Raw genomic sequence first — 22,947 nt, 5'->3', positions numbered from 1 at the left:
TAACCAAAACTGCAAACAACATAAATATCCTTTAATAGGTGAATGGGCAGACAAGCTGTGGTATATCCATACAATAAACTCAGCAATAAAAAGGAATAAACTGTTGATACATGCAGTAAAGTGAATGACTCTCAAAATCATTGTGTTCAGTGAGAGAAGCCAATCTCAAAAGCTTACACACTGTGTGATGCCACATGTAAAACATTCTTGAAATGACAAAATCATAATGATGGAGAACAGATCAGTGGTCTGTTGACTGTATGACTACAAAAGGGTAGTATGTGGGGTTTTGAGGGACGATGGGGTAGTTCTGTATGCTAATTGTGGTGGTACTTACTATAAAAGGAAGGGAAGAAGGAAAGAAAAGGAAGAAGTGATTCATGTAAAACTGGTGGTATCCAAATAAGCTCTGTTAATAGTCAATTTCCTGGTTTTGGTCACGGTGCTGTGGTGATATAGGATGTTACCATTCAAGGAAACTGGGGGAAGGGTACACAGGAACTCTCTATATTATTTTTGTAACTTCTATGTGAGTCTACAACAATTTCAAATTAAAATTTTTTTAAATAAAGTTACAATTCAGTGCTTCAGTTACACCAGCCACGTTTTAAGTACTCAGCAGTCCCATGTGGCTAATGGCAGCCATATCAGTGCAGATATGGAATGTTTCCATCAATGCAGAAAGTCTTATTAGACAGCACTGGTCTAAAAGCATACGTCTGACTCTGGCCAGGGTTCTCTCCTCCTTGACTATTTCAGATTCTAATATCACATGAATACTTTCTTGTATTTTCTGTCATGTTACTTTATCAAATTGTTGTTTTGCTTATTTTCAAACCTAGAGAAATACTTCTCTTTACTTTCTCAAATTTCATGTCAATTTAGGAATTTATTTGACATGGGTTTTAATAGGTATCTGGATATTTAAATTTTCTAACAGTTCTGCATTTTGCTTCTGGACCAGTTTTATCACCTGTATTAAGATATAGTCCTGGGACTTCCCTGGCAGTCCAATGGTTAGGACTCCATGCTTCCACTGCGGGGGGCATGGGTTTGGTCCCTGGTCAGGGAACTAAGATCCCGAATGCTGCACGGCGCAGCCAAAAAAAAAAAGGTTAAAAAAAAAAAAGCTCTCATACAGTTATTCTAATATACTTTCTTGACAGTATCCATTGTATTTTCCTTCTCTTTTATCCTTACCCAAAAGCTTTTTCAAAATCTTGGATTTCTGAAAAGGTGCATAGTTTTTCGTGTTTGGTGCTGTTTCTTCCCTGTCTTCTGGATGTACATCTTTTGAAAAGGTAATTCCTTCAATTGCCATGTTCTAGTCTTTTGTCCCATAACACTTATTCCTCTTTGGCACCTTTGTATTTTCACTTAAAAATTAATGGGTACTCACTTTATTGTGGAACTTTACTATGGAACTTTATACTTGAGCTTCATCCACCCTGCAGGATACTTAGCTTTATAGTTTTATATGAGCCACCATCTGGGATTTGAAGGCAAGGCAGTAGAGGATGAAACAACAACTCAAGATCCATTCACATAACAACAAAGTTGAGACACTGAAGGAAAAAAAAGAATAGGGGTAATTCACCTGAAGAAAGCCACAAAAAAAGAAAAGGAAAGGAATATTGGAATTAAGATTTATATATTTGTGGAAGGAAGATCTGAATATTAAAATGATGTCAGTGTTCCTTCAAAATAATTCATAAGTTTACTGCAATTATAATCAAATTCCTATAGGATTTTTCTTAAAACTTGACAAGGCAGAAACTCATCTGGAAGACCATCAAAGAATATTTGAAGCGTAAAAAAGAATCATAATTAGAAATATGAGGGAAAAAAAAACAGGTAGTAAAACTTAATAAGACAACAGTAATTATGATAGTGTAGGCTTGGCATAAAAACAGAGTAATAATCATTGAATCTAAAGAGCCAGGAAATATACCCTAAACAGTATAAGAATTCAACAAAAGAAAGGGTTCTTCTTGAATTAATTGTATAAATTGTATCTGATTTCACTGTCTCTAATACATAAATAAAGAATATGAATAGAAAATTTACCAAAGAAGAAATATAACAAATAAGGAAAATAAACAGAATTTTCTAGGATTGAAGAAGTAAAAATGAAAACAATGAAGTTCTGTTTCTCATTATTAAATGGGTAAAGGTTTTTATCATTAAAATGCAGATGCGATTGATGGTACAGTTAAACTCATGCTCTCCTTCTCTGCTGTCATCATCTCCTTCCTATCGTGGCCTTACTGCACCTTTCTTGATGCAATAGTATTGCACATTCTGTCGTTCAACAAATCGTATCAGCTCTACCTTTGAAATATATACAGCGTTTAAATGTCTCCAGTGTTCCTCTCCTGGTTCAAGCCCCCAGCCTTCTTGCCTGGTTTATTGCTATAGCCCCTGACTTGTCTCTTCTTATCTTGCTCCTCTACAATCTCCTCTGAACACAGAAGCCAAAATTACCAATTTAAAATGTAAGTCTGCCAGCAGTCCCACTACTGGGCATATACCCTGAGAAAACCATAATTCAAAAAGAGACACGTACCACGGTGTTCATTGCAGCACTATTTACGATAGCCGGGACACGGAGGCAACCTAAGTGTCCATCGACAGATGAATGGGTAAAGATGATGTGGCACATATATACAATGGAATATTACTCAGCCATAAAAAGAATTGAAATTGAGTTATTTGTAGTGAGGTGGATGGACCTAGAGTCTGTCATACAGAGTGAAGTAAGTCAGAAAGAGAAAAACAAATACCGTATGCTAACATATACATATGGAATCTAAAAAAAAAAATGGTTCTGATGAACCTAGGGGCAGGACAGGAATAAAGACACAGATGTAGAGAATGGACTTGAGGACACGGGGATGGGGAAGGATAAGCTGGGACGAAGTGAGAGAATGGCATCAACATATATACACTACCGAATGTAAAATAGCTAGTGGGAAGCAGCTGCATAGCACAGGGAGATCAGCTCGGTGCTTTGTGACCACCTAGAGGGGTGGAATAGGGAGGGTGGGAGGGAGATGCAAGAGGGAGGGGATATGGGGATATACGTATACATATAGCTGATTCCCTTTGTTATACAGCAGAAACTAACACAACATTGTAAAGCAATTATACTCCAATAAAGATGTTACATAACTAACTAAAAAAAAATGTAAATCTGATCATGTCATTTCTCTGCTCAGTAGACATCAGTTGTATCCCAGCTCACTCAGAGTAAAGCCAAATTCATCATAATAGTCTACAGACCCTGCATGGTTTAGTGTCCTACCTTTCCTTTCTGACCTCGTCTCCCACACTGCCCCCCTTGCTTTCTCTACTCTGGTCATGTTAGCCTCCTTGTCATTCTTGTAGTAAGTCAAGCATACTCACACCTCAGAGCCTTTTTACTTATGGTTATTCTGCCTGAGATGTTTTAGCCCAAAATACCTCCTCAACCTGCTCCCTCTCTTCTTTCAGATCTCTGTTCGGATGTCAGTGAGGTCTTCCCTGACTGCTCTTTGTAACACAGTACCCTCTCATCCTTTCTAAACCCTTGCTCCACTTCATTTTTCTCTATTGCACATATCACCATCTAAGTTATATGTTTACTTATGTGTTGTTTTTCTTTTTCCAGCTAGATTATCAGTTTAATAGGGACAGGGACTTTATTCACTGCTGTATCCCTAGCACTTAGCAAGTGCCTGGCACATAGTAGGCACTCAGTATTTATTGATTAAGTAGGAACATTGATTGAACCTTTCTGTTTTGTTTTTTAAATTTTTTTCTTTTATTCTTTTTTTCTTTTTTAATTAATTTTTTTATTGGAGTATAGTTGATTTACAATGTTGTGTTAGTCTCTGCTGTACAGTAAAGTGAGTAAGTTACACATATTTTATGATAGTTTGTGTCCCTCCATCTGGCAGATATAACAATTAGAAACATATACGCATCTAACAACAGAGTATCAAAATACAGAAAGCAAAACAAATTAAGGGAGCAATAGAAAACTCAACAATAGTATTTGGAGACTTCAATAGTCCCACTTTCAATAATGGATAGAACTACTAGGCAGAAGTTGATTGAACCTTTTTGGACAGCAACTTACAGCATGGTTTAAAAGCCTTTATTTTTTTAAAGTAAGAGAATGTTAAATTCTATCCATTGATGACGAGAGAGAGAGGTCTGCATGTAGCAGGGTCTGAGAGGATGAGATCAAGAGCAGTAATAAAGGTTGTTTTTCTCTCTCTCTCTTAGAGAGTAAGAAAAGAGATGATGGTAGTGTAATAATTTCCAAGTATAGAGGAAGTTGTACAATCAAGAACAAGCACTATGTGTTGGCCATCTTTAATAAACTCAAAATGGTCAAAGACCTGAACATAAGGCCAGACACTATAAAACTCTTAGAGGAAAACATAGGCAGAACACTCTAGGACATAAATCGCAGCAAGAGCTTTTTTGAGCCACCTCCTAGAGTAATAAAAATAAAACCAAAAATAAACAAATGGGACCGAATGAAACTTCAAAGCTTTTGCACAGCAAAGGAAACCATAAACAAGACGAAAAGCAACACTCAGAATGGGAGAAAATATTTGGAAACGAAGCAACTGACAAAGGATTAATCTCCAAAATATACAAACAGCTCATGCAGCTCAGTATCAAAAAAACACAACCCAATCACAAAATGGGTGCAAGACGTAAATAGACATTTCACCAAAGAAGACATACAGATAGCCAACAAACAGATGAAATGCTCAACATCACTAATTATTAGAGAAATGCAAATCAAAACTGCAATGAGGTGTCACCTCACACCAGTCAGAATGGCCATCATCAAAAAATCTACAAACAATAAAGGCTGGAGAGGGTGTGGAGAAAAGGGAACCCACTTGCACGGTTGGTGGGAATGTAAATTGGTACAGCCACTATGGAGAACAGTATGGAGGTTCCTTAAAAAACTAAAAATAGAGCTACCATATGATCCTACAATCCCACTCCTGGGCATATATCCAGAGAAAACTATAATCGAAAAGATACATGCATCCCAGTGTTTATTGCAGCACTATTTACAATAGCCAAGACACGGAAGCAACCTAAATGTCCATCAGCAGAGGAATGGATAAAGAAGATGTGGTAAATGTATATATAATAGAATATTAGTCAGCCATAAAAAGGAACAAAATTTGGTTATTTGTAGAGACGTGGATGGACCTAGAGACTGTCATACAGAGTGAAGTAAGTCAGAGGAAAACAAATATCGTATATTAACGCATATATGTGGAATCTAGAAAAATGGTATAAATGATCTTATTTGCAAAGCAGAAATAGAGACACATAGAGAACCAATGTATGGATACCAAGGGGGAAAGGAGGGGAGTGGGATGAACTGGGAGATTGGGATTGACATATATACACTATTGATACTATGTATAAAATAGATAACTAATGAGAACCTACTATATAGCTCAGGGAACTCTACTCAGTGCTCTGTGGTGACTGAAACGGGAAGGAAATCCAAAAAAGAGGGGATATATTATACATCTAGTTGATTCACCTTGCTGTACAGTAGAAACTAACACAACATTGTAAAGCAACTATACTCCAATAAAAATTAAAAGGAAAAAAAAGAAAAGAAAACTAGGTTGATGGAAGCAAAATGTTGATGCAGGTCAGTAGCAGAAAATAAGGCTATAGGTGATGAATAGATGTTAAAAGTGTTGAAAATGAGTCAAAGGAGCTAGGCCTGCCATGATGCATGATAGAGATCAGTAATGTGAATTCTTGAACTATGAGAGGTGTGGAAGCTCTCTAAATCCAAGCTAGTTAGTGTCATGTAAGATAGCAAGGAGGGTAGGATAAGAAATACCAATTGAGAGGTAGTTGTAACAAGGCAGAGTTGGGGTATGACTACTCTAGGTTAGTAAGGAGTGTACGAAACAAAGTCATGAATCAAAGGTAAGCTGTCAGTGATGTGGCAAAGAACGAGGTGATTAACTGCATATGGGATGCAAAGGGAGAGGAAATAAAAGGTTCTCTCAGTATTAAGAGATCATATTCCCTTTTAATTATTTTCTTTTTTCATTATAGGTTTTCCTGTCATTCATAGAAAAATGGATCATTTAAACCTTTGGAGGACTCAGTTATCACAATACTTCTATACTCCCAACTGAGATTCATGACAGTAAATTTATGACCATAAATGTCTGCATCATAGAACTGCTGAAGAACTAAGAATATTCTTTAATCTTCTTAAAATTTATTCCTAAAAATAATCCTATAGTATCATGATATTACTAAATTAAACTAGAAGGCACAATTATTAAATTATTAGACTTGTTAATAAGAGCACACATGTGCAACGGCTACTGTATCCTGACAGTTACCAAACCTCAAATTTTGATGATTTCCCTTTGTGGGAAAGGTCATTATATTTGCGAGAAACCACTGAACATTGTCATCAAATATATTTTCAGCTGAGTGTCATTTAGGAGAATTTACTTGAAACAAGTTCTAGAAAATTCCATGCCCCACCAAAGTGGATTTGATATTATGGCAGCAACTTACAGACTTGTGGTTAGTACTGTGAACCACTACAGCAGTGTGGTGATAGACCGGCGTTTTGAGCAAGCTGTACATTATTGCACTGGAACCTGCCACACCTTCACACATGGAGTTGACTGCATTGTGGTCCATCATAGTGTTTGTGCAGACCTCTTACACATCCCTGTGTCTCAGTTCAGAGATGCAGATCTGGACTCTCTGTTTCTACCCCATGAAAATGGGTTTTCCTCAGCTGAAGGTGACTATCCCCATCAGGCCCTCACAGGCATACCCAGGGTCAGGAAAGGATCTACATTTCAGAACACCTGTAACTTAAAGGACATTGCAGGAGAAGCAATCAGTTTTGCTAGTGGGAAAATAAAAGAATTTTCCCTTGAAAAACTCAAAAACTCTAACCATACAGCTTACAGAAAGGGAAGGAAAGTTAAGTCTGACTCATTTAACAGGAGGTCAGTTGATTTTGACTTGCTCTGTGGCCATTATAACCATGATGGGAACTCCCCATCCTTTGGTTTACTCCGGAGTTCCTCAGTCGAGGAAAAATCTTTATTCCATAGAAACTCACTTGATACGAACCTGACTTCATTGCTTCTTCACAACTTCTCTGAAGAAGACCTGGTTACTCAGATTTTGGAAAAACATAAAATAGATAATTTTTCTTCTGGAACAGACATAAAGATATGCTTAGACATCTTGCTAAAATGCTCTGAGGATTTGAAAAAATGCACAGACATCATAAAACAATGTATAAAGAAAAAGTCAGGGAGTAGCATCAATGAAGGAAATGGTAATGATGCAATTTCTAGCTCTGAAACTGTCTATATGAATGTAATGACCAGGTTAGCATCCTATTTGAAAAAGCTACCATTTGAATTCATGCAGTCTGGGAATAATGAGGCTATAGATTTAACAGAACTGGTCAGTAATATGCCTAGTTTACAACTGACTCCCTTCTCCCCAGTATTTGGCACTGAACAGCCCCCTAAGTATGAGGATGTTGTCCAGCTCTCAGCCCCGGACTCTGGACACTTTCAAACTATAGAACTGCAAGATGACAAGCACAGTTCTAGGAAAACAGAGACTGTAAAATCCATTCCAAACAGCTCTACAAATTCCTTGTGTAATTTAGAGATAAGTGATCCCAGACCTCTAAAAAATGTCCAGCTTCAATCACAGTCATTAACCATGAATGCTTTAGAAAATGTTTCTTCTGGTAATCTAGTGGAAACCCTTTATATTGAGGAAGAGTCAGATGGAAAGAAAGCATTAGATAAAGGACAGAGGACAGAAAATGGAGCCAGTCAGGAGTTGTTAAAGGTAAAGGAAGATAGAGCAGAATTATCAGGTCGTGGTCCTCATCTTAAAAAATGCCCTGACTTAATGCAGAATGAAATTGGTAAGATATTTGAGAAGCCAATTCTTAATCTACCTGAGGAAGATCTTAAATCGAAAGTTCCTAAAGTTGAAGAGGGAAACCACAGAGACTTTATGAATCCTAACAGTCAGGAAGAGATAGATAAATTGTTAATGGATTTGGAATCTTTCTCACAGAAAATGGAGACCTCTCTAAGAGAGCCACTTGCCAAAGGTAAAAACTCTGTCTCTCTAAATAGTCATAGTCAGTTGACTGGTCACCTCCCTGTAGATCTTGAGCCTAAATCTAAAGTCTCTTCACCCACGGAAAAAGTCTCACCTTCCTGCCTAACAAGGATTATTGAAACCAACGGACACAAAATAGAGGAAGAGGATCGAGCCCTCTTACTGCGAATTCTAGAAAGCATTGAAGACTTTGCTCAAGAACTGGTTGAATGCAAATCAGGCAGAGGGAACCTATCACAAGAAAAAGAGATGATGCAAATTCTACAAGAAACCTTGACAACTTCCTCGCAGGCCAGTTTATCAGTCTGTAGAAGTCCTGTTGGTGATAAAGCCAATGACACTACCTCAGTGGTTTTGATTCAGCAGACCCCAGAGGTGATCAAGGTAAGACCCGACAATCTTCAGTTCTCAGATGTCTCCAAAGAAATGTTCTAATGTTTGCAAAATTTATAAACAAAAACTTTTTATTACTCATTTTATGTTCTACTAAAGCTCCTGCCCTGCACTAGGCATGGTCTCACTAAGTTCAGTGGAGAAAGCCAAAAAGCAAAGTCTTTAGAGTCAATCAGACTAGTTTTAGTTGCCTTCCCCACATCCTTTATCATCTTCCTAGCTCTGTGACCAAAGGAAAGTTACTTAACCTTAATATTCTCATCTATATAATGGAAATAATAATGATCAAGATAACTTACGTGAAGCACAAGCAAGGTGCCTTACACAAAGTAGGCATTTTATATTCTTACCCTCAGTCAACCAGTAGGCCACTTATTACTAAATGCTGTGTAGAGTGCAAGCCAGTGTAGAACTTAAAATCTAGTTGGGGAAACAAAGCTAACATACCAGAAACAGTATGTGAACGTGTAAGCATGTCTCTGAAAGTTCTGTTAGCGCAGTAGGTCTTCAAAGAAGGTAAAGAGGAGAGGATGTGAGATTTCCTTCATCATGCAAGTGAGAATAAATATCCATCTACAGTCATAGGGTAGAAGTGTTTTCAGAAGGCTTTGAATCTACCCTGCTACTGATAGCGTTGTTTTTGAATAATCCCAGAAAGGGAGTTATCTGCCCATTTGTAGGTATGTGTGTGTGTCTTAGCACAACAGGATTATTTTTATTCACTTGACATGTCCAGCGCAGTTGGTAAGAGGCTTTGCTCCACCTCCCTCAGGGACCCAGGCTGATGGGTGCTCCATGTTCCTACAGCTGCCCCATTGCCCCAGCTGGAATATGTGGCCTGTGAGTTCACTGAGGAAGGCAAAGAAAGGGATGGAGCTTTTAACTGCCTTGTCCCACACATGACACACTTGCCATCTGCGCACAATCCAGTGATTCCAGCCTGAAGTCTAAGAATCATAGGGGAGCACATAGAATAGTTGGTGAGCACTGTCTCTACCATATGAATATACCATACATGCCAACGTATATGAATTCAGACATGAAGCCAATCAACAAAGCAAGTTGTAAAATAATGATACGAATTATTTAGAGATAGTTACATTTGTCCAAAAAGTATGAATAAGTACATGGATACATCAAATACAGTATTCAGAACAATGATTAATCCCTAGAGGAAGGAAGAGAGATGGAACTGAGGAAGGGTGCCCAGGGCCTCAGTAAAATTAGTAATGTTCTGTTTCATAATCTGGTGATGGATCATAAGTATTTTGTCATTATTTTATGCCATGTTGTATATCTTTAGTAAATTTAAAAACAAATGGATATTAGAGATGGCATAAATATGGCCAAGTTAAAAAACAAGTTACTTATTATTTTAGCATTAATGTTTTCATTGGAACAGGAAAAAATGCATATTGGGATCAGATGAATAAATTTTACCTCGTATTTGTTTTGTGGCTGTTGTTCTCCTGTGCACATTTTTAGTTACTAGTGACACTAAAGTTTAAAACAATACCTACTTAAGGTTATTAGATAATTTAGGTCTAAAGATCCTCAAGTGTTCACTGGGCATTTCTGTGAAATCTCTGTGTGAGCCTCCTCATTCATTGATTCACAGATGGTAATATCTTCAGTTAACGTGGGTCAGTGCTGGGGGGAGGAACTATGGAAATTAATTATAAAAATAAGAAAAAAATCCTTTCATGTACACAGGCAATACTGATGTGCTTAATATTTTATAAAGAAAAGAAAATGCCTATATAGCAACCTCAAAATGGTAATAACAGAAGATCTAACAGTTTTTGTGATCTGAGCCATGCCAAGATATTTAGATGTATTATCTATTTCCCCATTAAAAAAAAAAAAAAGTCTACTTTCTCTGATGACAGATTCCAATGTCTCACAACCACTCTAGCCAGAAACTATAATATAGTGTTTTGAATTTTATTTAACCCTCTTGCCCCATTATCTTCTGTGAAAAAAGGAAACAAAATTCTTCTAGGAGAGGTGGGCTACAGAAAGCAGAAAATGTGAACTTGAAGCCAAGAATAGGTCCTGTGCAGCACCTCTCCTGTGTCCCTGGCTGACAGCCCATAAGTGGGTCTTCAATCTACGTACAGCTACCTGAAAATGACACACTGGCCTCTAAGGAGCTCCCCAGTTTTTTGACAAGTATGGACTGAAGTCAAAATCATATTAAAAGACTCTCCCGTAGGTCTTTTAAATAAGTTCCAATATCATAGAATAAAATTTGATGAGATTTCTTCTTTCCCCCCACCCCGAGGTACATAATTTTTTTTAATTGAGGTATAATTGACATATAACATTATATTAGTTTCAGGTGTACAACATAATGACTTGATATTTGTATACACTATGAAATAATCACCACAATAAGTCTCATTACCATCCATCACCATTACAATTTTTATTTCTTTATTGAGATATTGAGATTTCTTCTTAATGAAAGTTGAAAAAGTAATTCATGAAAAGCTAATTTAAAGAAACAGGTAATATAAAATGTTTAATTCAGGAAAGTACTTAATGCAAGAAAACAAAACCATTCTCCCTTGCCTCCTACCTTTTCATTTTTTTTTATCTTTCTTTTCTTCTTATGAAATATTTTAAATCAGGAGATGGCAAACGTTTTCTATAAAGGGCCAAATAGTAAATATCTTAGGCTTTGCAGGTCACAAGTTCTCTGTCACATAGTTTTCTTTGTTTGTTTGTTTAAACAACCTTTTAATAATGTAAAACCATTCTTAGCTCCAAGTCTTAAAAAATGGGCAGTGGGCCAGATTTGGCCCACAGACTGTAGTTTTTCAACCCCTATTTTAAACAAATAGAAAAGTATTGTGAATGGTAGAAAAAGCATTCTTATTACTCACCACTTAGCTTTGTCAAATCTTAATGTTTTGCCATAGCTTTGTTTCAGATCTTTGTTTTACTTAATATTTTCATTAATATTATCATCATCATTTAAAAAAAGGTCATCTCAGATATAGTTGAAATCCCTAGGGCTCCCCTCCCCAGTATTCTCTCCCCTTTCCAGAAGTAACCACTTCCTGAAGTGTCAATATTTATCTCCTGCAAGTTTTTTTTAATGTTTTTTAAATTTTATTTATTTATTTTTATTTATTTTTGGCTGCATCGGGTCTTCGTTGTTGCGCGCGGGCTTTCTCTAGTTGCAGTGAACGGGGACTACTCTTCATTGCAGTGCGCGGGCTTCTCATTGCGGTAGCTTCTCTTATTGTGGAGCATGGGCTCAGTAGTTGTGGCACACAGGATTAGTTGCTCCATGGCATGTGGGATCTTCCTGGACCGGGGCTCGAACCTGTGTCCCCTGCATTGGCAGGTGGATTCTTAACCACTGCGCCACCAGGGAAGTCCCATCCTGCAAGTTTTTATACAGTATTGTTGGTCATGTTTTTATTCTTGTATAAAAAAAATGAACAGAAAGTAGCAGAAAATAAAATCAGAGAGGTAGGTTGGGGCCAGCTTATGAATGACCTTCCTTGTATGCTATGCTAAAAAGTTTGTTCTACAAAAAAGAAGCAGACTCACAGATATAGAGAACAAACTAGTGGTTGCCAGTGGGGAGAGGGAAGCAGGGAGGGGCAGTATAAGGGTTGGGGGAGTAAGAGGTATAAACTACTAGGTATAAAATAAGCTACAAGGATATACTGTGCAACACGGGGAATATAGCCAATATTTTATATTGATACTAAATGGAGCATAACCTTTAAAATTGTGAATTACTATATTTTATATTGACACTAAATGGAGCATAACCTTTAAAAATTGTGAATTACTATATCATACACCTGTAACTTACATAATATTGTACAGCAACTATACTTCAAGTTTTTAAAAAAGAGTGTTCTAGGGGAGTGGGGAGCTAAAGAAGACTTTAAAGAAGAGGAGTCCCACAAGTACAGTTTTTTAAGAATAATAATTTTTTAAAGAATAATAAATTTTAAATTAAGGATTTTATTTTTTCAACATTTTGGACAGTCAAAAATTTTCCAGTTGTTCAAAACATTTCAAGTAAAAGACTTACATAAGGGGCATGTAGGAACTGCTTTTATATGACATTGATGATTATCCCTGAGAAGAAAGATTGACTTGACAATATTATATATAATTAATATTTTAATACATATGTATTTCAAAATAATTTCTCACAAGGAACAGTATTTGTTGTCCAGAAATACAATTCAAACCTATATTGGGAGAGGGAGTCAAATAGAAAATACTAGGAAGATGTTGGGAGATTGATAAAGAGGATAATTGGTCTAAATCAGGGGTCAGCAACCTGTGGCCCATGGGCCAAATGGGACCTGCCACCTGTGTTTGTAAATAGTTTTATTGGAACACAGCTACAGTCCTTCACTTACATATGGTCTATGACTGTGCTTGTGCTCTGCCTACTAAGTTGAGTAGTTACAACAGAGACCTTAAAGCCTAATATATTTACAGTCTGGCCATTTACAGAAAAAGTTTGCTAATTCTTAGTCTAGATATTATTTCATAGTAGATCAGCAAAACAGACTTTTGATAAGGTTCAGTGTGATATTTTGTTAAAGACATTGGAAATCTTGGAAACATCATTCAATATCAAGAGCAAAAACTACCAGTGATGGATGGCAGTAAAACAATGTACCAGTAGAAACAGAAAAGTAAGTAAGCCCAGAGTTTCAGAATCGTTTATCATGGGTTCTGATCTACACAGCTTTCTCCCCTTTCCTCTCCAGTCACTACTTATCTCTGACTTTTCCACTTAAGATATATTCCTTTTTTTTTTAACATCTTTATTGGAGTATAGTTGCTTTACAATGGTGTGTTAGTTTCTGCTGTATAACAAAGTGAATCAGCTATACATACACATATATCCACATATTCCCTCCCTCTTGAGTCTGCCTCCCACCCTCCCTATCACACCCCTCTAGGTGGTCACAAAGCACCGAGTTGAACTCCCTGTGCTATGTGGCAAAACAGATTCCTTTTCATCCCCTGTCTTACTGCCTGTTCTTTTTTCCTTTCTTTGCTCATGAACTCTCTCACTGTGTCAAGTTATCTATATCATTGGTCAACAAATGAGTGTTTGCCTGTGTACATACTTTTTTCACAAAGACTTCAAGTGACAGGAAACAATCCTGTATGTCCTAGAATAGCTGAAATGTTATGCAGATGGGTCTGAAATGAGTTAAACAAAAGAGAACACGGGCTTCCCTGGTGGCGCAGTGGTTGAGAGTCCACCTGCCGATGCAGGGGACACAGGTTCGTGCCCCAGTCCGGGAGGATCCCACATGCTGCAGAGCGGCTGGGCCCGTGAGCCATGGCTGCTGAGCCTGCGTGTCCGGAGCCTGTGCTCTACAATGGGAGAGGCCACAACAGTGAGAGGCCCGCGTATCTCAAAAAAACAAACAAACCCCGCCCGCGCAAAAAAAAAAGAAAAAAAAAAGAGAACAGTATATTTCACATATATGTAGAATCTAAAAAATTAAAACGAATGAATATAACAAAACAGAAACAGACTCACAGATATAGAGAACAAACTAGTGGTTACCAGTGGGTTGAGGGGTGGGAGATAGAGCAAGATAGGGGAAGGGGGTTAAGAGGTACAAACTACTAAGGAAAAAATAAAGAAGCTACAAGGATATATTGTATATTGGCTATGGGAATGTAGCCAATATTTTATAATAACTAAATGGAGTATAATCTATAAAAATACCAAATCACTATGTTGTACAACTGAAACTAATATAATATTGTAAATCAACTATACTTCAATTTAAAAATAAAAAACAGCTTGTAGAGGAGAGAAAGGAGGTGTGGCTGAGGTTTCAAAGGGTTTCATAATAACAAATGGGTGAATTACTTAGGACATGTTTTGACATGGGACATTAAAAAAATTTTTAAACACTGAGAAAAATTGTACTGCTTTGGAAGTTCACATAATAAATGATATTTTAATTCCATGTTTTATTACCTCCAGCAGATAGTATTACAGTCATTTTTGATCTGTTTTTAGCCTTATGGGGCAATAACCTGTTGGCTGTTATTAATTAAGCATTAAATATTAAAATAATACACCCTAACCTCCCCTGAAAATTATTTACTTTTACTTAATTTTAGTAAAAACAAAGCCAGGGGAAAATTTCCATTACTGCTTGTCTCAATCGAAAGAGTGGAGGGCAGGGGGAAGAATTCTTCAATGAAAGAAGAAGATTTTTTTTAAAGCTATACTGTAATATTTAAGTCTAGTGAAACCTTACAAATTTCACTAATTGAGGGGGAAACTTGTCTGAATTACTAGAAAGTACAAATTAAAATTTTAATGTTTAATTTTTTTAAAAAAACTATTAATTTCAAAATTAAAGAGTAAAACTATTGTCAGAGTATTGCCCGGTGTGAACTTTAGCTGGATCTCTCTTAATAATGTGGTAAAGATCATTCATAGTTGTTAAAAAATTATTAAAGAAGACAATTTAGGTGATCAAACAGACTTTATTTAACACTTCATGAAGTAGAATCTCCTTTTGGAGAACGGCAAAATGGAGTGGAAGGCAAGAAGCTTTTATAGGATAAAGAATAAAGAAAAAGGAAGAGGTAAATATCTGATTGGCCGGGGCCCCATAGTCAACCTTGTTTGGGGTGAGAAGGCCCACAGTTGGCTTGGCATTTGGGGATTAGCTGACTGAATATACAACATTTTTGGTCAAGTGGACCATTTACAGGGACACATAAGTTATCCAAGTTTTGGTTTGGTGACATGGCAGGAGGAGCTCCATCTTGAGCCTAGAAGTTTATTTCAACATAGTTAATACATTATTGGTATGCAAAACGGAGGTTGCTAAAATGCTTTAAAGTGCTTTTAAAAAGATTGTTTCTAAATAGCTTAAGCATGTACTGTGTACAGCACACAGTTGGGGATAAAGATAAATCAGACATCATAAGCTTTGTGGAGCTCACAGTCTAGTAGGAGAGATGAGCTATTTACTGTGATGCAAAGTAGAAAGAATGGATTCCATGAGAGAGATAAGTGAAGTGCTGCAGAGTTCAGAGGATGGAGAGAGAGATCCCAGCTTGTGGAATTCAAGGAAGTTTCTCTGGAGGAAATAGCATTTGGATATGGATACCCTACTCTTATCCAATTAATTTACTTTAGGTCCTAAATGTTGATGTTATTACAGTGCTAATGATACTAAGGGTAGAGGTTTATTTCTCACATTGGCTTAGACCATTTCCATACTGTTCCAAGACATCAAAATGTACCTTAATCTTCTCCATCTATCTTACAAATATAAGCCTTTGGTCCTAGGGGAATCCAGTAAGGGAGGCTAGATGGATAGATCATAAATCCATTGTTTCTCTCAAACCCAGGCTCTCTGGTAGTCTAATCTTGATGATCAAGAGCAAACGAAATGGGCTTAACAGAACTCCCCTTCCAAGAGAGTATAAAGGGAAATATCAGGCTGCCATGCTTATATTATTTCAAATTCCAAGTTAGTAGAATTCACACTAATAAAGTAAAGGGTTAAATGGGTGGGACCCATCTCCCATCATTTTTCTGCAGTTTTTAAGTCAGACTTTAAGCAGACATTCTATCTCACAACCTAATTCGTACCTTATCTTCTCTTTTACAACACTTCAGACTCCAAAATTGTAATCTCCAGCTCCCAAACATACCCCTATCAAAAATGAAATATTAAAATAAGAACATGCAGAGAGATTTATGAATTCCTCTCAAGTTGCTTTGCCTGGGCCACTATCCTCTATTGGCCTTTATTTAGCAAATGGTAGCATTAAATAAGTATTTATTGAATGAATAAACAAAAAAGTGAATGAATAATCAAATGAAGGGATTTTTGCTTGTCTGCTTTGCCCCCTTCTCAAATGGAAACTCTGCCCTCTTGCCTGAAGGCCATCTCTTTCCCGGCCCTTGGCTTCTCAAGGGTGCCTGCAAAAGGACCTGACATAAGGTTCCCTTCTAGGACTTGAGGGTCATGCCTCAGCAAGACTCAAATATCTCACCCAGACCTCCGGACTCTTAATTCCTCTAGCTTTTGACACCTAAAAACCTATGGTGTTCTGGGCAAAATCCCATCACCTTCCCTGGCAAGAGGGGAGAACCCCATTAAAAGTGTAGATCATTTTACCTTATCGCAGGATGGAAATTTCTTGATTATAGACCGTAGGCATTTTGAGGAGAGGGTTCTCCCTTATTAACCATTGCACCCTCAAGCCCTATTGTAGTACCTCCATATACAAGCTGTTTGTTTAAGTCCTGAAAATTCCTTTTCCCCATTCTCAGAAGTGCCATCTTCATCCCCATGGATTTAGGTTGGAAAAGAACTTTTCTGGACACTTAATTTCAGTACAATTGTTTGTTTCTGTTTGTTTGTTTTTGGATGCCCAAGAGAGTCAGAGAAATCTTTTAAGGTGGGAAGGATTTACACTTATTACTAGCACTCAGTTTGTTTTTTCTGACCCTGATCAGGAATATGTGTCTGAGATGCCATTCCAGGGGCAATAATGGGCCTTCCTAGGTTAATGATCTAACATAACGTTTTTTTTCAAAGTTTAAATATTATATTATTTCATATATATATTTAAATGCAGAATAATTATTTAAATAAATAAAATAGTATCAAAGCACACTCTTGGAACCTTATTAAAAGTTTCTTCTGGAGCATTTCTCTTTTTACTTTCTAGGTTTGTATCCATGCCTTCATTAAGATGAACCAGCCATGTCATTGAGGGAAAATGTTTCTTCTCCCCCAGCTTTATAGGTGCTGATGGTTTCTTGAGTTCAGTGCTGGGAATGTTTGACTAGAAATCAAAACACTCAAATAGGAAACCATTCTCCCTTCTACTTCATTAACCACCATGTAGATTAATAAAAGTAAAAAGGGATCTGGCCAGGGGCAAATATAAATTTGCAGAATGAGTTCAGTGTTCCCCCTCCACCTTTAATGTCTTCTAAGATCAGGTCCTTTTGCATCTCCATCCATTCTAATTAATCAACATCACTTATCTCAGATATGTCCCCACCTGTATTCAAAAGAATATGGTAGATATGTATGTACTAATGTAGAAAAATGGTCAAGATAAATAGATAAAAATATAAATTGCAAAACAGATGTACCAATGCGATCCCTTTTTGTTTTTAATATGTGTGTACACAAAAAAATGGGGGGGTAAATATGCTCCCAATTATGCATATTCCTCTAGAAGTAAAATGCGAGACCCAGATATCCAGGTACTTCTGCTAAGTATAGCCCCCCCTACAGCCTCCAGAACAGGAGCGAAAAGGACCTCCCAGAGCTCAGATTGCTCCTGGTAAGCAGTCCTCGGTTCCCCTCACCATTTCTGCCTTAAGACCATCAGGACTAATCTGATATGCCCTTCATCCCTGTTCACATTAGTCACCACAGAAATCTAGGAATCCAGATCATCACTTTCCTCCTCACCCTACACTCGTACATCCCCTTTTCTGAGTCCAGCCCTGAACTCCTTTCACCATGCCCTCTTGATCATCCACTAGCAAAATGTCCTAGGTCATCAAACTCTTTTCTAAACATTCCCTTTACCTTCTTGTTCTAACTGAAACCCATTTCTCCCTAAGAGTACTATAGCCATGTGAAATGATGGCACTTTTCTTTCCCACTCCACCCCCTGTCTTACTGGATCTAGAGGGAGCAGTAAATGTTCTTACGTTTCATTGCAGCTTCCATACTATTCTTTTTCCCACGTCTCTGAAACTACCCTCCCCCAACTTTGAGCTAATGTCATCAGACTTGCCACCCACTACCCCTCCTTGATTTTAGTCATCTACCACCCTCAGGTCCCTTCCCTTATTTCTTGAAGATTTTAACTCCTGGCTGTATGACACTTTCCAATACTACTTGCTAACATTCTTGTGAGTTTTCAGTAGATGAGGCATTCAGTACATGGGCTTCTCAGCTCTTTGATCTCTCCTCCAGTGGGCTTGTCCTCTGCCCTTCTTTAGCTACTCATTCTCTGGTCCTGTGTTTATGTCAGTGGCTTTAAAAGTATGGTTCCCAACTAACAGCATTAGCATCACCTGGGAGCTGGATAGAAATGCATATTCTCAGGCCCCAGCCCAGGCCTACTAAATTAAAACTCTGAGGGTGAGGCCCAGCAACCTGTGCTTTAACAAGCCCTTTAGGTGATTCTCATACATGATCTTGTTTGAGAACCACTGTCATAGTTCATCATTAAAATCACTCTCTGAATATACTCTGTTTCCATGCCTTGCCTTCATTTTGTGGTACTCATCTGGGAAAACTCCAACTCATGTTAAATGTGTTCTCTGTCTACTCTGGGCTTTTATTTGTGCAGCTGACCTTGGCTGGAGAATATCACACAACCATACTGAGTGGTCTCGCGTTAAATTTATGACTGCCAACATACAGTGCGCCTTTAGCACTCTGGCAGTCCTACTACGTTTCCCTACTCCCTCACTTTCCCGCTCTGCAAATGACTCGTAGTTTCTTCTCTGTCCTCTAACATCTCCTCTTCCATCCTTGCCCTCAGTGAATTACCTTGGTTCCTGTTTTACTGAGAAAACTGAAGCAATGTGAGGAGACCTGTAGCCACCCACCTAGCCATATCAGTACCTATATACTTTCCCTTCCCTTCTGTTGCTGTGCATGTACAGTCCGGGCACCTTTTTAAGGCCATCCTCTATACTTGTGCTCTAGATCCCCTCCTCTCCCATCAACCCAGGGACACTCCTCCAGTGATTGACCCTTTTCTCCCCTGCAGTCATCAGTTTTTTCCCTTTGATCATTCTGTCAGCAGATAAACATGCAACAATTCTGCCCTCTTTAAAACCAGGCATCCAAAAGGCACTTTGACATCCAAGAGACACAGTTCCATCAGCTGTTATATTTGCAACGTAATGCTCGTCCCTAGGGTCCTTGACCATCAATTCTAGCCTTCTCTTTTTTTTCTCTCTTTTTTATACATCTTTATTGGAGTATAATTGCTTTACAATGGTGTGTTAGTTTCTGCTTTATAACAAAGTGAATCAGCTATACATACATCCTCATAACACCTCCCTCTTGCGTCTCCCTCCCACCCTCTCTATCTCACCCATCTAGGTGGTCACAAAGCACTGAGCTGATCTCCCTTTGCTATGCAGCTGCTTCCCACTAGCTAGCTGTTTTACATTTGGTAGTGTATATATGTCCATGCCACTCTCTCACTTCGTCCCAGCTTACCCTTCCCCCTCCTCGTGTCCTCAAGTCCATTCTCTATGTCTGTGTCTTTATTCCTGTCCTGCCCCTAGGTTCTTCATAACCTTTTTTTTTTTTTAGATTCCATATGTATGTCTCAGCATACAGTATTTGTTTTTCTCTTTCTGACTTACTTCACTCTATATGACACACTCTAGGTCCATCCACCTCACTACAAATAACTCAATTTTGTTTCTTTTTATGGCTGAGTAGTATTCCATTGTATATATGTGGCACATCATCTTTATCCATTCATCTGTTGATGGACACTTAGGTGGCTTCCATGTCCGGGTTATTGTATATAGAGCTGCAGTGAACATTGTGGTACATGACTCTGTTGTTGTTGTTTTTTTTCTTTTCCTATGTTTTCCTCTAAGAATTTTATACTGTCCAGTCTTACATTTAGGTCTCTAATCCATTTTGAGTTTATTTTTGTGTATGGTGTTAGGGAGTGTTCTAATTTCATTCTCTTACACGTAGCTTTCCAGTTTTCCCAGCACCACTTATAGAAGAGACTGTCTTTTCTCCATTGTATATCCTTGCCTTCTTTGTCATAGATAAGTAGACCACAGGTGCATGGGTTTATCTCTGGGCTTTCTATCCTGTTCCATTGATCTATATTTCTGTTTTTGTGCCAGTACCATACTGTCTTGATTACTATAGCTTTGTAGTATAGTCTGAAGTCAGGGAGTCTGATTCCTCCAGCTGCATTTTTTTTGCCTCAAGACTGCTTTGGCTATTCGGGGTCTTTTGTGTCTCCATACAAATTTTACGATTTTGTTCTAGTTCTGTAAAAAATGACATTGGTAATTTGATAGGGATTGCATTGAATCTGTAGATTGCTTTGGGTAGTAAAGTCATTTCACAATATTGATTCTTCCAATCCAAGAACATGGTATATCTCTCCATCTGTTTGTATCATCTTTAATTTCTTTCATCAGTGTCTTATAGTTTTCTGCATACAGGTCTTTTGTCTCCCTAGGTAGGTTTATTCCTAGGTATTTTATTCTTTTTGTTGCAATGGTAAATGGGAGTATTTCCGTAATTTCTCTTTCAGATTTTTCATGATTAGTGTATAGGAAAGCAAGAGATTTCTATGCATTAATTTTGTATCCTGCAACTTTACCAAATTCATTGATTAGCTCTAGTAGTTTTCTGGTAGCATCTTTAGGCTTCTCTATGTATAGTATCATGTCATCTGCAAACAGTGACAGTTTTACTTCTTCTTTTCCAATTTGTATTCCTTTTTTTTTCTTTTTCTTCTCTGATTGCCGTGGCTAGGACTTGCAAAACTATGTTGAAGAATAGTGGCGAGAGTGGACATCCTTGTCTTGTTCCTGATTTTAGAAGAAATGCTTTCAGTTTTTCACCATTGAGAATGATGTTTCCTGTGGGTTTGTCATATATGGCCTTTATTATGTTGAGGTAGGTTCTCTCTATGCCCACTTTCTGGAGAGTTTTTATCATAAGTGGGTGTTGAATTTTGTCAAAAGCTTTTTCTGCATCTATTGAGATGGTCTTACGGTTTTTCTTCTTCAATTTGCTAATGTGGTGTATCACATTGATTTTGCATATATTGAAGAATCCTTGCATCCTTGGGGTAAATCCCACTTGATCATGGTGTATGATCCTTTTAATGCATTGTTGGATTCTGTTTGCAAGTATTTTGATGAGGATTTTTGCATCTGTATTCATCAGTGATATTGGACTGTAATTTTCTTTTTTTGTAGTATCATCTGGTTTTGGTATCAGGGTGATGGTGGCCTTGTAGAATGAGTTTGAGAGTGTTCCTTCCTCTGCAATTTTTTGGAAGAGTTTGAGAAGGATGGGTTATATGCTATTTTTTGGATCGAATGTCCTATAAATATCAATTAAATCTATCTGGTCTATTTTGTCATATAAAGCTTATGTTTCCTTATTAATTTTCTGTTTGGATGATCTGTCCATTGGTGTAAGTGAGGTATTAAAGTCCCCCACTATTATTGTGTTACTGTCAATTTTCTCTTTTATAGCTGTTAGCAGTTGCCTTATGTATCGAGGTGCTCCTTTGTTGGGTGCATATATATTTATAATTGTTATATCTTCTTCTTGGATTGATCCCTTGATCATTATGTAGTGTCCTTCCTTGTCTTTTGTAACATTCTTTGTTTTAAAGTCTATTTTATCTGATATGAGTATTGCTACTCCAGCTTTCTTTTGATTTCCATTTGCATGGGATATCTTTTCCATTCCCTCACTTTCAGTCTGTATGTGTCCCTAAGTCTGAAGTGGTTCTCTTGTAGACAGCATATATATGGATCTTGTTTTTGTATCCATTCAGCGAGCCTGTGTCTTTTGGTCGGAGCATTTAATCCATTCCCGTTTAAGATAATTATCGATATGTATGTTCCTATTACCATTTTCTTAATTGTTATGGGTTTGTTTTTGTAGGTCCTTTTCTTCTCTTGTGTTTCCCACTTAGAGAAATTCCTTTAGCATTAGTTGTAGAGCTGGTTTGGTGGTGCTGAAATCTCTTAGCTTTTCCTTGTCTAAAGCTTTTGATTTCTCCATTAAATCTGAATGAGATCCTTGCCAGGTACAGTATCTTCGTTGTAGGTTCTTCCCTTTCATCACTTTAAATACATCATGCCACTCCCTTCTGGCTTGTAGAGTTTCTGCTGAGAAATCAGCTGTTAACCTTATGGGAGTTCCCTTGTATGTTATTTTTCCCTTGTTGCTTTTAATAATTTTTCTTTGTCTTTAATTTTTGTCAGGTTGATTACTGTGTGTCTTGGCATGTTTCCCCTTGGGTTTATCCTGCCTGGGACTCTCTGCACTCCCTGGACTTGGGTGGCTGTTTCCTTTCCCATGTTAGGGAAGTTTTCGACTATAATCTCTTCAAATATTTTCTCTGGTCCTTTCTCTCTCTCTTCTCCTTCTGGACCCCTATAACACGAACGTTGTTTTGTTTAATGTTGTCCCAAAGGTCTCTTAGGCTGTCTTCATTTCTTTTCATTCTTTTTTCTTTATTCTGTTCCACAGCAGTGAATTCCACCATTCTATCTTCCAGGTCACTTATCCGTTCTTCTGCCTCAGTCATTCTGCTACTGATTCCTTCTAGTGTAGTTTTCATTTC

General features: G+C 37.6%; 1 protein-coding gene across 3 annotated transcripts in view; it reads left to right on the top strand.

Annotated features, from left to right (window-relative positions):
• The window catches only part of PPP2R3A (protein phosphatase 2 regulatory subunit B''alpha), a 220,019-nt gene that overhangs the window by 50,710 nt on the left and 146,362 nt on the right, over positions 1-22,947 (top strand). For 2 of the 3 annotated variants that reach the window (XM_060099647.1, XM_060099646.1), the window contains exon 2: positions 6,100-8,556. In XM_060099647.1, the coding sequence (XP_059955630.1) occupies positions 6,535-8,556 (2,022 nt within the window). In that variant the 5' untranslated portion in view covers positions 6,100-6,534. Of the gene's footprint in view, positions 1-1,207; positions 1,302-6,099; positions 8,557-22,947 lie in introns of all 3 variants that reach the window. The other variant, XM_060099645.1, reaches the window with a different exon arrangement.

This window comes from Mesoplodon densirostris, chromosome 5 (assembly GCF_025265405.1).
Source record: "Mesoplodon densirostris isolate mMesDen1 chromosome 5, mMesDen1 primary haplotype, whole genome shotgun sequence".
Lineage (NCBI taxonomy): Eukaryota > Metazoa > Chordata > Mammalia > Artiodactyla > Ziphiidae > Mesoplodon > Mesoplodon densirostris.
The sequence above is the reverse complement of the archived record's forward strand: the minus strand, read 5'-3'. Positions and strand labels throughout refer to the sequence as shown.